At 36.3% G+C, this 17,818-nt stretch overlaps 1 protein-coding gene across 1 annotated transcript; it reads right to left on the reverse strand.

Moving 5' to 3' along the window:
• Window positions 1–4,153: 4,153 nt before the first annotated feature.
• On the reverse strand, window positions 4,154–5,515 carry LOC144546940 (trans-resveratrol di-O-methyltransferase-like). The gene is made up of 2 exons (XM_078295533.1): window positions 4,681–5,515; window positions 4,154–4,566 (listed from the first exon to the last, which is right to left on the reverse strand). The coding sequence occupies exons 1-2, from the start codon at window positions 5,431–5,433 to the stop codon at window positions 4,270–4,272; spliced, it is 1,050 nt and encodes a 349-aa protein (XP_078151659.1). The 5' UTR covers window positions 5,434–5,515; the 3' UTR covers window positions 4,154–4,269.
• Between the last annotated feature and the right edge of the window lie 12,303 nt (window positions 5,516–17,818).

Below are 17,818 nucleotides of genomic sequence, written 5' to 3' on the forward strand. Positions count from 1 at the left end.
TAAGATGTTAAATTCAAGGAAAAAAACAAAAGCCATAATAAACATGTGCAAAACGCAATGCACATATTTGGATTTTTGTGCCCTAGAATTTTGTAGATGAATTGTATTTGGTTCACCTTTCTAAAATTGCTTTGTGAAGTGTTCGAGATATAATTCGTATCGGAATTTTGAAAATGTCAATTAAATTTCGTATCAGAATCTAGCTTGAAAATGTCATAATTGAATAGAACTAAAATGTCTTTCGTGTTGTTAAATTATGTATTACATGCTCTTACTTTTAAGGAATCAAATGAAATTATATATTTCACCATTTCTTTTCCTTTTTTTCTATAATGCAGATGGTAGATAAATAGATAATTTGATAATTGATTAAATGGACAATTTGACAGTACATGAGGTGGAGGAAAAATGATTTATGACATTTTTCAAAAGATGATGATTCTCAGGAAATGAAGTTGATGCTGTTAACTATTTGGTTTCTACTTTAGATAGAAATATCCCCATTTACCGGTGCTAATCTGGTGTTATTTGTTTGTCTTTAAAAGGACTTTATGATCTATGATGTATCAATTTGGCTTAGTGTTGTGGCTTGAATGTATGCTAGTAATATGGAAATAAGGGGGCACTCCTGAGGCAATTTCACTATAGTGCAATATCAGTTTGCTAATGTTAATGTGGTAGGATATATATCATGTATATTTTTTCATTTCCTAAATGTTGTTTAATGTAGCAATTAAAATATAATGGTTAATCATATAGCTTGTATGAGGTTGTAAAAATCATTGTTGGACATTTGAGCTTTGGTGCTAGTTGAAACTGGACGTCTATTTTTATTTTTATTTTTAATGTCTAAAGCATTGATTCCATACATGAATCAATTTGCATTCAGATTGTTAAAGCATTTAGTTCACAAAATTCTATAACTACACAATATATATAACATAACGGTAAGCATAGTTCTGAAAGTCGGAATCGGAAACAAAATCGGATACTTGACCGTGGAATCAGAATCGGAAGAATTGGATCGGAAACTCAGATTTTTTTGACAGAAGCATATTTTTTACCAGATTTGTCAAATATTCCATTCCAACACTCAAAATAATTAAATCATGACATATGACAATCAAATTTGCACTGTATTACTTAAAAAAATAATATTTATCTAATTTAAAAACAACAAAAAAATAAATAAATTCACAAAAGACAAATGAAATATTTTATTTTAACTTTTATATTTTCATATTTTATTTTGTATATGCGATAATTTATTTTCATAGGAAATATTTTATTTCATAAACAATTAATATTTTAATTTTACTCATGTAAAAATAATAAATAACTAAAATAAAGTCTCTATTTAATAATTAACCGACCCTTAATTAGACAATCTAAATATCTCTTTTTAATAAATCCAGGTTAATTAATAACCTGTCCCAGTCCGGTCCTCCTTATTTTATAACATGTGTATATGCACTATTCTTTCGGTCTCATGACTTTATGTACGAAAGGTGGTGTCGTCCTGCAGTCCTTTAGAACACGGTTCTGAAAATTAGAATCGAAATTGGAATCGGTTATTTGATCATGGAATCAGAATCAGGTGAATCAGTCGGAATCGGCCGAATCGGATCGGGAACTCTATTTTTTTTTTAACAGAAACACATTTTGTACTAAATTTGTCAAATAACCTACTCCAAAACTCATAATAATTATATTTGGAAAGTAACAATCAAATTTATAGTGCGGTATTATTATCAGCTCCCATCTACTAATTATAATAGTACATGAACAACAATATTCTCAATAAAACAATGGTCACACTGTCTATGATGGGGGCAAGAATGCAAGATCCATATATCTTAACGGAGACATATTTTTAGTAAGATGTTAAATTCAAGGAAAAAAACAAAAGCCATAATAAACATGTGCAAAACGCAATGCACATATTTGGATTTTTGTGCTCTAGAATTTTGTAGATGAATTGTATTTGGTTCACCTTTCTAAAATTGCTTTGTGAAGTGTTGAAGAAAAAAAATTCGTATCAAGAAAAATTTCGTATCAGAATCTAGCTTGAAAATAATGTCATAATAGTGTAGTACTAAAATGTCTTTCGTGTTGTTAAATTATGTATTACATGATCTTACTTTTAAGGAATCAAATGAAATTATTTCACCATTTCTTTTTCTGTTTTCTATAATGCAGATGGTAGATAAATGGATAATTTGATAATTGATTAAATGGACAATTTGATAGTACATGAGGTGGAGGAAAAATGATTTATGTCATTTTTCAAAAGATGATGATTCTCAGGAAAAGAAGTTGATGCTGTTAACTATTTGGTTTCTACTTTAGATATAAATATCCCCATTTACCGGTGCTAATCTGGTGTTATTTGTTTGTCTTTAAAAGGACTTTATGATCTATGATGTATCAATTTGGCTTAGTATTGTGGCTTGAATGTATGCTAGTAATATGGAAATAATGGGGCACTCTTGAGGCAATATCAGTTTGCTAATGTGAATGTGGTAGGATATATATCATGTATATTCTTTCATTTCCAAAATGTTGTTTAATGTAGCATTTAAAATATAATGGTTAATCATATATGAGGTTCTACAAATCATTGTTGGACATTGAGCTTTGGTGCTAGTTGAAACTGGCGTCAATTTTTATTTTTATTTTTAATGTCTAAAGCATTGATTCTATACATGAATGCATTCAGATTGTTAAAGCATTTAGTTCACAAAATTCTATAACTACACAATATAACATAACAGTAAGCATGGTTCTGAAACTCCGAATCAGAATCGGAATCGAATACTTGGCCGTGAAATCAGAATCGAATGAATTGGTCGGAATCGGAAGAATCTGATCGAAAACTCGGATGTTTTTGGCAGAAGCATATTTTTACCAGCTTTGAAAAATAATACATTCCAACATTCAAAATAATTAAATCAGGACATATAACAATCAAATTTGCACTGTATTACTTAAAAAATAATATTTATCTAATTTAAAAACAATAAAAAAATGAATAAATTCACAAAACACAAATGAAATATTTTATTTTAACTTTTATATTTTCTTATTTTATTTTGTATATGGTTCATAGGAAATATTTTATTTCATAAACAATTAATGTTTTAATTTTACTCATGTAAAAATAATAAACAACTAAAATAAAGTCGCTATTTAATAATTAACCGGCCCTTAATTAGACAATCTAAACATCTCTTTTTAATAAATCTTGGTTAATAACCTGTCCCAGTCCGCTCGTTATTTTATAACATGTGTATAGAGTCTAGACATGGTCCATTATGAACCATGTTAAAATTTCAAAACAGTGCTATACATCATACATAAACCTAGTCTATTCAATATTTTATAAGGATTAAACTTTTCTTGTTCTTCGTTCTCAATCAAAATTACTCCCCTCTTTCTGCTGGCGAATCCCCAAATCCTTCCGCCTATCTTTCATAAAATACAAAATTGACTCAATTGAATCACCAAAATACAAAATTATTTTCTTCTGCTGATTGTTTTCTCGACCTACGACAGCACAACCGGCTGAGACTCGGTCCTGGTTAGTAGAATCTGTCATTTTTGCTTTGAATCGGCTCAACTCGGAGTAAAACTCGGTTAACTCGGCTTGACTCAGCCAGAAAATCGGAAAACTCGGCCGAGTAAAGCTTCATCCGAGTTTTGCTGAGAAATTCGCGTAGGCACGAGACTCGGGTAAATTTCGGCCCGGTCCCGTCCAATTCCGAGTTGACTTGGAATCGGCCGATTTTTCGAACCATGACAGTAAGGCAAGAATTTCAGGATATGCGTAATAAATTGTATAGTAAACATGAAAACTATACACGATTCAGAAGTTTGTATGAAGCTCTTTCATCTGAAATTTTGCAACTGGTATACTCATTTCTTCAAGAGACAAATTTTTAAAATAAACTGGTGCACTCATTGTACCCTATACGACAAATTTTCTTTCGTAACAGTGGAATTCTATAAGATAAAACTAGAGGAGTTAAAAAAGATGATTACAAATGGAGATGCATTATATTTGGACTCCCAGAAGTGAAACTGGACCAGAAAAACATATCAAGTTACATAAAATTTTGTGTTAGGAGATGATCTAAAATAATACAATATTAAATAGGAATGAACCATAAATAACATTTTTATTACAATGAAATTACTAGAAGGGATACAACAGTAGTAATAGACTTAAAAGCGAAGGAGTACATAATTCTGGGATGTAATTCATGAAATTTAAGGATAAACTTCAATGATTGATCGAACACCGAGGGAAGCAACAATCTTGTAAGAAGTAAATCCTGCTTCTTTAAATAAGTTCCACCACTCCGCCTCATCTCGCTCCTTTCCATTCACTACCGTCATCATTAAAATATCAAATAACAGCTGTGATTCTCGGTGCATACTACCAACCGAACCAACAACCATCTCTATAATGATGACCTTACCCCCAGCATCTCTTGGAGGAATCGCCTCTTTGCATCGTTGTAATATCTTTATGCAATCTTCATCGCACCAATCATGGAGGATCCACTAAGTGAAATTGTAATTGATGGAAGATGATAAATTTATGTATGCTAGTAATTGATATTAATTAAGACACACAAACACAGAAAAATATACTAACAGGATTTTTTTTTACTGTACCTTGAGAAAAACAGCATTAGCAGGTGGAATGTTGCTAAACATGTCTCCTGAAACAAATTTTACTAAACCATCGGTTGGAAGGTGGCCTACTACTTGAGGCAGATCCAAAACAATGCACTCTATTTTTGGAAAAGCCTTAGCTATTGCAATAGCAACAGATCCAGATCCACCACCTACATCAACTAAAGAAGATATTCCCTGGAATACATTACCATGGTCATTGATTATATAATCAGATATAAAGGAACTATCACTTGTCATTGCATCGTTGAACAGCGCGTTAAATTCAGGCCTTTGGCCTGTCAGTTCCCATATGGTGCAACCATGGCCCATCTGAAAGTTGTCAATCTTATCTTGTTTGAACCAATCACCCAAATAAAGTGATGGTTTAACTAAAGTAAAACCCAACATAGCTAAAGGAAAAGGCAACAAACTCGATGAGTCGGCTTTGTTAATAACAAGGCGTGAGATCGGAGTAAGGTCATAGACTGCCTCTTTGTTGTTGCTAGTATCCTGAACAACTAGGAAACCTAAATGAGTAAGCATGCGCAGAAGGCGCCACAAATTAGGTTTGTTGTTTATGGGAAGTGAAAGCGCTGCATGAAGCTCATGAAGTGTCATGGGCTGGCCATTGTTGTGGATTGTAGTGGGAATACCGAGTTGAATTGCACATTTTAGAGTCATGGATTTGAGAAAACTGAAGGTTAGGTTCCATAACTCTGCTTGAGCATTGAGCATGTCACGACACTCCATGTTGGCTTTTAGTTCAGTTTTTGGGGTGCTCTTAGGAGGGTTGGATATATGGATGTTATTGCTTTTTGGTTTCTGCTTAGTGCTTAATTATGATGGAAATTTATAGCGAGCTAGCGGAATGTTTGCATTGTAAACCAAATATTTGGACTTAATTTTGTATTGAAATAAGTCATGCATATATATCCAATTAATAATGCACTCAGTTGAAATTGAGCATGTTTACTTTAATAGACAAAGGAAAAAAAAAAAAAACTTCTGTTGACTAGTATATATACGCACTTAATTTTTTTTAATACCCAAGTATATAAATATATAGAAAGTTCAGAAAAATAATTAATAATTAACTTCAAATCCTTGGTTGCATAATATTAGCTGTATACACTAGAACTGTAATGATGAGTATTTTAGAGATACGAAATTGTGCTTGAATTATACATTTTTTGCTTTTAAATTTATTACCTTTAATACGTTAAATAAATATTTGTTGCAAGCGCACAACCGATCAATGTAGAATTTAGGGTGTCGAACCACAGAGAGTATGATAGATACTTAGCTTAAACTTTGTCAATTAGTTTCATAGAATAAAAGAAAATAAATTGCAAATAAAGTAGAATATTAGGGGGTTTGTTCTATCAATTCTAATTTTGAGTTCAGTACCCTAAGAAAGGAGTTTTTAAACAAAGAATTAAATAAAACAAAGAAAATGAAAGAAAGTAAAGTGCAAATAAAGTAGAATATTGAGAGGTTTGTTCTATCAATCCTAATTTTGGGTTCAATACCCGATGAAAGGAGTTTTTAAACAAAGAATTAAATAAAACGAAGAAAATAAAGATTGGTTTGCTTTTTAGTTGAGTAGATCTAAGGGTATTCGGTCTACAATCCCTCGATAATTCTATCTATTCGGTTTTGTTTAAATTCATGTATAATTTGATGAGGTTTCTAACCTAATATGTCATTAAGGTTTACTTTAGTGAAATAATAACGTGTCTAAGTAATTCGGACTTCACGGTTAGTTCCTTCACCTTAGCTACCTAGACCATAAGCTCTTGTTAGTCTCTCATGTCCCCGAATATTGGTACTTCACGATTAAGTCCATCATACAAATATCCAATTCAATTTGAGATGTCCTAATTAGGGTTTGACTTCACGGTTAGGTCCTTCACCAAGTCCCTAACCTTAATTTCTATACTTCCGGCTTAGATTACAAATTGGTTAGATCCTAATCCAAACCTAAGGTATTTGCATTCATAATTTGGTATTCTCCTCTCATCCTAGCAATATTGGTTCTTTCGAATCCAACACGGGACTACATGGATTTCAAATACCAACTATGTAGTTAACACAATAATAAAACAATCATAATAAAAACAAATAACCGAATAAATAGAATTAAACAAGTTCATGCATTGACCTAGATCCCTAGAGAGAGATCTACTCTCTCTTTGAGAGATCCATTACAAAAATTGGCAAAAGTAAGAAGAAATAGAATAAAGAAATGATTACACCCTTTATCAAATTAGAAACCTCAATCTTGCTGAAATCTTGGATAGATCTTCTTCTTCTCCTTCCTAGAAAAGCCTCTGGAACTCTGAGAATTGCTGCAGATTTATCGCTGTATTTTATAGAAATGGACATACACCAAGGGGTGATGAGAGAGATCAGAATGATGCCTTGAATGGTAATAAACCCCCTCTTTTATAGCCAAAGACCATGTCCAATTTAGAGGCTAGAAAGTGGGGTTAGTGAGTGCTATCTTTGGATTGTTTTCCAGACTGTCATGTCTAAATTTAGCTGTTTAAAACGCATCCTTGGTGCGCCAGAAATAGAAAAAACTGTCAAAACATGTAATTTTGGCTATCTGCAGGTCTAGTGCGGTGGTGAGTGTGGATGGCTGGGTCGCACTGGCTCCAACTTTCTTTATTTAACTTCCTGAAAATTCTACATATTTCTCTGAGTGCGTCCGCACAGGTCTTGCATTCCTGAACAATCTGAATCTTTTAAAAATCGGCTAAGTACTGAGTGTGGATGGGTTGACCCGCACTAGCTGTGAGTGCGGACGCATTACGCTCAGACTTTTTCTTCTGAAGTGCTGAGGTGCTGGAAATTAGGCTAAGTGCTGAGTGCGTTTGCACATGTAGCCTTTTTCTTCATTTTTCATCGTTTCCTGCAATCAAAAGCCAAGCAAACACAGTAATTTGATTCTAGGTGTATTCTAATCATTTTTTATTCAAAATACATGATATTTGGTTTTGGTTTATGATAAAATCTAGATCGAATGTGTATATAATTTATGCTTATCAAATTCCTCCAAGCTTGAACCTTGCTTGTCCTCAAGCAACATTACAATTCGATCTCTAATTTAACCCCATATCAACTATACATTTCTCAAATTTTTGAAAAATTTGTATGATCTTGCCAAAATTTAAAAATCTCAATGTAAATTTTCTACAAATCTAAAGTGCAACCCTTAGTTAATCATGCTTCACCCCATAATTTGATTACTCTAACTTTCATTTCCTTAAAGGTTTAGAATTTGTAAACTTTGAATATCTAAATTTGTTACAAAAAATGCATTATTATTTATAGAAATTCTTTTAAAAATCCCCCCAATCTTGAATTAAGTTTATGTTAGAAAGTCACAGACTTCATATGTTAATATTTGCAAAAAAAAATTTCTTTTGTTGCTTTTATTTTATGACACTATAATTTCTTTATCCTTAGGACGAAACCGGTTAGTTATAGGTAGCTAATCCATACCCAACCGTTTTGAAGTCCATAGGGATGAGGTGGTTTTGAAGAGGTAACTGGTGTCGGAGGTTGTTCGGTCCCAAGTTGATCCAAGCCTCTTCAATGTCAACCCACCTGATGAGCCTTACTCTTTCCAACCCAACGGTATCCACCAAGGTGTAACCTTCCACCTCATCATCCCCGAATGGAATTTGCAAGTGTCAGACAATTTTTGTGATGGTGCCCCCAATGCGAACTCTACCGCCCGTCTGCCTGTTATGTGCCACATTTTCCATATGCTTGGCCAAGTTGTACCGGAGATTCGGCATGTAGCCCATCTCATTATTATTCTTCGGAGCATGCAGCACACATAAACCATATATCCGAAGTTGAAGACCGATGCGGTCTCCCCTCGGGCAAAGAGAGTGTGAGAAAGTACCCTTTAGAGATAACTGATTGTCGGGTGGGGGACATTCTTGACCTGTTGACGACCGAGGTAGCCATCACAGCAGGTGAGGATGCGGAATTGATGCTCTGGCATGTCATTGAAGAAATAGAGGACAGTGTGCATCAACTCGACATTCTCGGTTGGCAACCCGAGATCATTCATAAGTTCGGTGGTGTGCAGTTCATGATGAAATCCCCCAAGGTTAAAGCTCATGAAATGCGAGGCCCGGTCAAATTCATAGGGGGAGAGGAATTTGATGGTGAGGTTTTGGTAGGTTTTGACCTCATCGCATAGGAACCCTCACAGCCCAAGATTCTCGGTAAGCATCAGCATCGTGGCTGTGAGTCCCAACTCATTGAGGGTGCTTTGACAGATCCATCTGGACGGTTCGAGGATTATGTGGAACGTGAGAAGGTTCTTCCTTATCTCTTGGTCATTGTTCAGTGGCTTGGATGGTCAATACTGAGGTGCTTAGTTACTGCTTTGAGCTTCGCTCTTCTCAGCCCTTGGTCTAGCATAATGCAGAGCACTCAAAGTCTATTTTAACCATTTTCACCAATTTTCGTACCATTTCACAGATCTAACTAGTAAATAATAAAACTAAGAGTAAGGAGAGATCAAACCTCATCGTAGATCGCAAAAATTTCAAGAAAATCCGAAGAAATATGAGATTTGCCAAAACAGTGCCTGAACGGCTTGAGAGAAGGGTTGAACTTCGGTTTTGGGGAGAAAAGAGGAGGAGAAGAAGAAAGTGGGTAGAGAAGGGAGACGAGAGGGAGAAATGAGGGGAGAAGAAGGGTTTTCGATTTTGGGAAGAGAGAACCGGGTATTGAAGGTTTGAAAATGAAAAAGGCGGGAAGAAAAATGGAAGGGTCGTCTTTCAAGAGAAGAGATATGGGCTCGAGTGTGGACGCACTGAGTCCAAAAATTTCAAATTTCTGAAATTTCCAAAAAATTATGAAAATTTTAAAACTAACCTCGGGTGCACTAGGCAAATGAGTGCAATTTCCAGGCTGCCCAAACCTTCTGTCTGGGTCAGTGCGAACGCACTTAGGCTATTCTGTCTATTTTTCACCCTGAAAGTCTCGCAAGGTCAGTTTAATGGAAAATTTGAAAGAATTAAATTTGAACTAAGTAAAAATTAAAGTGAAAAAAGGAAAGAAAAACAATAAAAAGCTTGGGTTGCCTCCCAAGAAGCGCTCAATTTTACGTTGTGAGCTCGACATGATTCGTTCTCATTAATGAGTGTATGGGTCTTCAAGGTGAGTGCTCTCCTTTTTGCCTACCGGAGTCACATAATTTAAATGTTTGAGGCGTTGTCCATTCACCTTAAATGCCCCGGTTCATTTGCTCCAAATCTCAATTGCTTCGTGGTTGAACACCCTATTTACCTTGTACGGGCCATTCCATTTTGATCTTAATTTTTCCAGAAAGAGTCAGAGTCTTGAGTTGTACAATAGAACCATGTGTCCTTCCTTAAAATCTCGTCTCAATATGCATTTGTCATGCCACTTCTTCGTCTTCTCCTTCTAAAGCTTGGCATTTCCAATAGGCTCTGTGCTCGAGTTCAACCGGCAAATGACACAGCTTTCCATATACAAGTTTGAAAGAAGTCATACTTATGGGTGTTTTGAAAGCGGTCTAGTATACCCAAAGAGCTTCATCTAGTTTGAGACACCAATCTTTTCTTAATGTGTTCACCACTTTTTGTAGGATGCTCTTTGAGGATGGTAGGGTGTGGTCACCTTGTGCTTTACCCCGTATTTGAGTAGAAGATTGTCAAATTTGCGGTTGATGAAATGAGAGCCACCATCGCTAATCACTACCCGGGGTACTCCAAACCTAGGAAATATAATTTTCTTAAAAAACTTTCTTACCACGGCGGAGTCGGCGGTTGGGCTAGCCACGGCTTCAACCCATTTCGATACGTAATCTACCACCACAAGGATGTACTTGTTGCAAGAACTCGGAAAGGGACCCATGAAGTCAATCCTCCAAATATCAAATAGCTCTACTTCTAAGATTCCGTTGAGGGGCATCTCATGTCTTCGTGATATATTTCCGGTGCTTTGACATTTATTTCACGTAAGCACATAATTCCTTGCGTCTTGAAAGAGCGTGGGCCAATAGAACACAGCTTGAAGAACTTTATACGCCCTAGCTTCTCCTCGGGCAGTTTGCAAGGTGTGGCGAAGAGCCTTAATTCTCATTCCTTGTCATCTTCCTCACTAAACCCCCTAGCTTCTCCTCTTCCCTCGTGCTACTTTCCGTCCCAGTGGCATCAATAATTTCCACCTTTCCTTTTACAACACCTCTTAGTCCAGAACCCATCGGTTTGAGTTGCCATACGTGAGCAACAAGTGTTGGATTTGGAGGCGTGGTGAAGAGCCTTAATTCCCATTCCTTGTAATCTTCCTCGCCAAACCCCCTGGCTTCTCCTCTTCCCTCGTGCTACTTTCCGTCCAATTGGCATTAATAATTTCCACCTTTCCTTTTACGACCCTTCTTCGTCCAGAACCCATTGGTTTGAGTTGCCATACGTGAGCAACAAGTGTTGGATTTAGATACGTCTAAATGCAATAAATTAAGTTGGACATGCGTAACTGAAAATTACTATTTCCATTGATTCATAACGGAAAAAGCGAGCTCCAAGAAACGTTCCAAGAAAAATAAAGTGCAAGGCTTGCTTTCCATCGGAATTTCAAGAACAGGCCGCCTTTTTGGGCTTTTCTCCCTTTCCGTCTGGCCCTTTCTGGGTGAGATGGAGATATCCACTGTGATTTCCGATATTTCTCATTCTCTACAGCGACTCGTCGCTCTTACCACCAGTTTGGCGGCCGCGAATCACAATACTCTAGACGAGAATGCTGAGGCCACATCTGAATCAGCCGGGATTCGTATCCCCAAATCTTCTAGAGTAATCACACCTCCAGTCGATTTACAAGTCTCTGATCCGACTATTTCTTGTAAGGCGAGTGGGGCTCCACATGCAGTGCCTGGAGCATTGTCTACGGCAGCGGTTTTGGGCTGTGCGCCGTCTCCATCTAGACTGGCCGCAGCTGTTTCTGATCCGCTTAAGAGTATCCCCACACCACCGGGATTGGCTTTGATCGCTCCGTCTCACCCCACTTCGAGCAAGCTTCCAGAACCTTCACATCACCGATCCCTTCAATCCAAACTTGCTAAGATCCGCCAATCATCTCTCTCATCTAAACCGATTTGCTTCAAGTGTGGGGATACAGGACATCTCGCCCACACCTGTCGTAACGTAGTTAAGTGCTTCCGTTGTGGTCGCTTGGGTCATCGATCTTACCACTGCCGAGTTACTATGTTGAGGGATTCAAGTAGAATGATTAGGAGTGAGGTGGTGGAGGAGGCTCTCAAGAAGCCTTGTCTGAGATTCTTGCCTAATAAAGCAATTAGAGATTTTGATGAAGTGATTAAGAAGGGGATTGTATTGAAGGACGATTTGGCATTCGGCAAAGACTTCATACAGTCTCATCTGATGAAGGAGCATCCGGTGAAGGATTTTATTTGGACGCCTCGACTGTTAAGTGAGAACCTTTTCTTGATCGATACGCCTAATGTGCAGTGGAGAGCTACAGTTGTCGCACAAGGGCAAATTGTATTAGGTGATGTTCTGTTTCACGTTGCTCCTTTTGATCATCTTTCTCATGATGGGGGTAGTGATCCGGTACAGGTTTGGGTGAATATCAAGGGTTTTCCTCCGAAGTTGTGGAGACAAATGGAGTTTAGAAGGTTAGTGGAGAGTTTTGGTGGATTCTTGATAGATGTCGATCCTCGTTCCAGTGGTCATTATGACTTCACAGTCTTGAGGCTTAAGGTGGGTGTACCAGATGTGAGATGTATTCCTGATGCCCGAGTTTTACATTATGTGGGGGATGCACAGCAACATAGGTATTATTTTCTGACTTTTGAGGTCGATGGTTGAAAACAAGGGCGTGGCAATAATATCTTTAGACCAGGGGTGTATTGGCAAGAGAAGCGTGGCAGGGATGGCCAGCTTTCTCAAGATTCGGGTCTCAAAGTTAGGAAGGTTAGCGAGAGACAGGGGTCTGGTAGGGGGATAGTAATAAGTGAACAACAATTTGAAGAAGTGAAGAGAAAGAAGGTCGAGGTGGTGCCGGGGAAAGGTAAAAGTGTTATGACTGAACATAAGGAGACCGAGGAGGATGAAGATGAGGATCTTTTAGATAGTAACCCGTTTTCAGCTTTAGGTGCTGAAGGAATTTATGGGTAGCGAACAGTAGAGACGGTTGGGGAGTCTTCGAGAGATGTCAGTAGCAATGGGGCTGCTATGCAACTTGCTGTGGTGCAGCCACTAGCTTTGCCTGAGCCACGACATAGTGTTCGATTGCAGGAGAAACTTACTGGTGGGAAGGAAGCTCAGGGGTTGACTACGGGCAAAGAGGTGATGGTACCTAGCTCTAAAGGGAGGAAAGTTGCTGCCCCTCCACCTCATACAGCTATTGGTGGCAAAGGTCAGAAGGCCAAGGGGGGAGGTACTGTTGCTGGTGACAAGAATATGCCAAGTGCTCCTTCCTCTTCAGGTACTGTATCTTTAGTTCAAGCCTTTCCTTTTTCGCATTTTTCTGATCTGGATGTGTTAAATATGTTTGAAAAATCGGGTTTGAAGATACATGGGAATGAGGAGGATAGACTTTAGGTCATTAGAAAAATTAGGGGGTTTTCTCAGGATAATTTTAAGGCGATTATTGAGGATACTGTGCTTATGGGTTCTTTACCAAAAGATAAAAAAGGTTCTGTGTTTTTGAAGAAAGATTTAATTTCTTATAATCCAGAAGGGGGCAATAAGGTAACTTAATGTTAAATATCTTATGTTGGAACGCTCGAGGGTTAGGTGTACCGGTCAAACGTAGATTTCTAAGAGACCTTTTGAATACTCATAATATTGATCTAGTAGGGATTCAGGAAACTAAAAAACCAGTTTTTACAGATAGGATGTTAGGTGCTTTGAGTAGGAATATAACACGTTGGGTCACCCTTCCTTCCACTGGATCAGCAGGAGGGATTTTGATAGGGATTAATGAAGATAAATTTGTCATTTCAAATGTTTTACTAGGTAAATTTTCGATTACTGTGCACCTTCGAAATAAGATAGATGATTTTGAGTGGCTTTTTACTATTGTATATGGTCCAACAATAGCTTCTAAAAGGTCTGAATTTTTACAAGAACTTAATGCTTTACCTAATTTAGGAGTTCCTGCATGGTTATTAGGTGGTGATTTTAATATGGTAAGACGACGAAGTGAGAGGATGGGGAATAGTTATAATCATATGATTAGTTCCAAATTTAATAGATTAATTTCTGATTTACAACTTTTAGAGTTACCTCTAAGTGATAGAAAATATACATGGGCAAGATCTAATACCTCAACTTCTTTAGCTTTTCTTGATCGATTTCTATGTTCTGTTGAGTGGGATAGAAAATTTAGCTCTTCAAATCTTTCTTCTTTTCCTAGGGTTTATTCTGATCATTCCCCTTTATTGTTGGTGGTAGGTAGTGTGAGTAGTACTAGAATCTATAATTTTAAATTTGATAGATCTTGGTTGAGTGAACGAGGATTTATAGAATTGTTAGAACAATGGTGGACTGAGATAGTAATTTTAAATAATATAGGAGATCAATGGAGAATTAAACTCCAGAAGTTGCGACAAAAAATTCGAGGATGGAGTTATAATTTAGTAGGGGAAAAGAAAAGGGTTAAAGCATGCTTACTTGAGGAAATAGATGCTTTTGAACTTAATAATGAAACTAGGCTTTTGAGTAATTCTGAATTGGAAAGATGGACTGAGTGTCAAGTGCAATTTAGGCAAATTATGAGTGAAGAGGAATCTTATTGGCAACAGAGAGCTAGGTTGACATGGTTTTTAGAGGGTGATTTGAATACAAAATTCTTTCATATATGTGCCTCTAATAGAAGAAGAAAAAATACTATTCTAACTTTAGAACATGAGGGGGTAATCATTAGTGATCCAGCAGCTTTGAAAAGTCATGTGACTAATTTCTATAAAAACTTGTTAGGAACATGTAATACTAGAGATATCTCTATGCAGGAGGGGTTATGGGTTGCATCTGAAAAGTTGAGTGAGTCACAATGTTTTGACTTAGATCAGATGTTTTCTTTAGATGAAATTAGGGAAACTGTTTTTGCTTGCAATGCCTCTAAAGCTCCAGGACCAGACGGGTTTTCATTTGCCTTTTATCAAGCTAGTTGGGATTTCATTAAATCTGATTTATACAAAGTTTTTACATCATTTTATTTTCATGAGCTAGATATTTCAAAATTGAACATGGCTTATGTTTGTCTCATACCTAAGAAGGAGATAGCTCCTTGTATTTCTAATTATAGACCTATTAGTCTTATTAATTGCAGTTTTAAACTAATTACCAAATTGTTGGCTGATAGGTTAGCAAAAGTGATGGATTTTTTAATAAGTGATACTCAAACTGCTTTTATCAAAGGTAGGTATATTTTGGATAATGTGGTTTGTGCTAATGAGGTATTACATCAAGTTCGAGTTTCTAAAACAAAAGGTGTCCTTTTTAAGTTGGATTTTGAAAAGGCGTATGATTTAATAAATTGGGAATTTCTACAAGAAGCTTTACTTGCTCGGGGTTTTGGGTCTAAATTTAGACGATGGATTTCTGATATTTTGCAAGGTAGTCGGACGTGTATTAGTGTAAATGGTTGTTTGGGAGAATACTTTAGTTGCAAGAGAGGATTGCGACAGGGGGATCCTCTATCTCCCTTTCTATTCGATATAGTGGCTGAGGCTTTGCATAAAATTTTACAAAAAGCTAAAATGGCAGGTTTTCTTAAAGGTTTGGGTAATTTTGTAGGTGTTGGGGGATATCTTGAATCTGCATTTTGCAGATGATACCTTATTGTTTTTGGAAGCAAGTGACAAGATGGTCGAAACTCTTAAATTATTATTGTCAGGTTTTGAGAATATGACTGGTCTGAAAATTAATTATCACAAGAGTGTTATGATACCACTGAACTTAAATGAGTTAGAAAGTAAGAGATTAGCGGATAGGTTTGGTTGCACCATAAGTCAATTACCTATAACTTACTTAGGAGTACCTGTGCATTGGAAATCTATTCCTGTTGAATGTTGGCATGTCCTAATCGATAAAATTGAGAAAAAACTACAGGGATGGAAAAGTAAATTACTTTCTATAGGGGGTAGAGTAACATTGCTAAATGCAGTAATTTCTGCCATTCCTTTATATTGGATTGCTCTGTATAAAATGCCTGTTCAAATTAGAAAGCATATTGACAAACTTAGGAGAAGGTTTTTATGGTATGGGGGTAGTTCAGTTAGAAAAAAGATTTCTTTAGTTTCATGGTCAGTAGTTTGTGCTAGTAAGTCGCAGGGGGGTTTGGGTCTTTTAAACTTGCATACTATTAATATAGCTCTATTAGCTAAATGGTGGTACCGATATAATGACCCTGCAGTTGTAGGGATGTGGAAGTATATTATTCTAGCTAAATATGGGTCGCAAGGGTATAGTTATAGGATGTCAGCTTTTTGGAGGAATGTTCTCAAACTAAGACCATTTGTTGATTTGGGGTTTCAGAAAAAAGTAGGAAATGGTAAGGAGGTTTTGTTTTGGACAGATAGATGGATGGGCGAATATCCATTAAGTGATTTATATCCCCAGTTGTTTTTAGTTGCAACTAATATTGGTATATCTGTAGCTTCAGTTCTAGATTCTGGGACTATTAACTTAGCTTTTAGGAGACAACTAAATGGGGAACTTAGGGATGAATGGTATAGTTTAGTTTCTCAATTGAGGGTAGTGCACTTGGATATTGATGCGATGGATAGTTTGAGTTGGAGATGGAATACTAATGGTAGATTTACGGTAAATTCTTTTTATAGTTGGCTTGAGTATGGAGGGATCCAAAATGTTGCTTTTAATACTATTTGGAAAGCAAAGATTCCATTTAAAATTAAGATTTTCTTGTGGCTTGTTAAGCAGGATAAGATACTTACCAGAGTAAATTTGAGCAAAAGAGGATGGCTAGGAGATGTAGCTTGTCAGTTTTGTGGGGCACCTGAAACAATAGATCACTTGTTTGTGCAATGCCCCTTTTTTAGAACAATTTGGAATTGGATTGCTGATTATAATAATTTCGCATTTGATATTACAACTATGGAGGAATTGTGGTTTATTGATGCTTTAATTCCTTTTAAAGATAGGTATTTGATCGAATTGGTAAGAGGGGCAGTATTGTGGGTCATGTGGTTAACAAGAAATAAACTTTGTTTTCATGGGATACATACTTCTCTTAGATCCATAGGATCTCAAATTATTTCTTTAGCACAATTTTGGGTGAGATCCAAAGGAAGGGGTACTCTTCTTACACTATCCTTAGTTCTACCTACTAATGTCATGCAATTGCCTGTTTTCTTTGATAATTTTCTATTGCAGGAGGAGAGGGTAGCTGGAATAAATGGGTTAGAGCATCAGACTGATGATGATACCTTACTGGTAGTTCATTCGGTCGTTTCTGACATTTAGCTAGATGATATCCATGTTATTTCGTATATGTTGCTGTTTTTGATGGCTTTGTGTTGCCAACTATTTCTATAGTTTCAATTTGTAGTATGCTATGTGATTTTCTTTGATGTATCGTTTATAGGATGTGTAACAGGTACCAGCGGTTTGGTACCACGTTTGATAAACTTTGTAGGTTTCGTTTCTTAATGAAATCGGTGCTCTATACCACTTTTATCAAAAAAAAAAAGTTGGACATGCGTGCATTATAATTATATGTCTAATTCTGTCACGAATATTAATGTCAAAATAAGTGATTAATTAAGGAATGACATTATACGCATTTCAATTAGGGTTTGGAACCAAAAATGTATAGAAATAAATTTGATTAATTATAATTGTTAATGGACCGATGATAATTAGTCTAACTAATATACATATGATAATTTTGGCACTTACCTGAAATTAGTGTAAACTAATTTTAGCACTAACCTGGAATTATTTTTGGCTATAGTTATTTTGGCATGTTCTTTTTAGCTATATATGGTTATTTTGGCATGTTACGCCAATTTTAGGGTATGGTTATGCTAAATTGAGGACCTAGCACTTGCATCACAATTGTATGCTCCATTGAAGACGAAATACTCTGTCATATTTTT

The sequence above is a fragment of the Carex rostrata genome, chromosome 30 (genome assembly GCF_964058835.1).
Source record: "Carex rostrata chromosome 30, lpCarRost1.2, whole genome shotgun sequence".
Taxonomy (NCBI): domain Eukaryota; kingdom Viridiplantae; phylum Streptophyta; class Magnoliopsida; order Poales; family Cyperaceae; genus Carex; species Carex rostrata.

Bases quoted from the DNA above. Each gene is read 5' to 3' on its own strand.
- LOC144546940 (XM_078295533.1), bottom strand. From the start codon at position 5,433: ATGGAGTGTCGTGACATGCTCAATGCTCAAGCAGAGTTATGGAACCTA. The intron at 4,567-4,680 runs GTACAGTAAAAA...AATTTCACTTAG, and splicing joins CTAATGCTGTTTTTCTCAAG to TGGATCCTCCATGATTGGTG.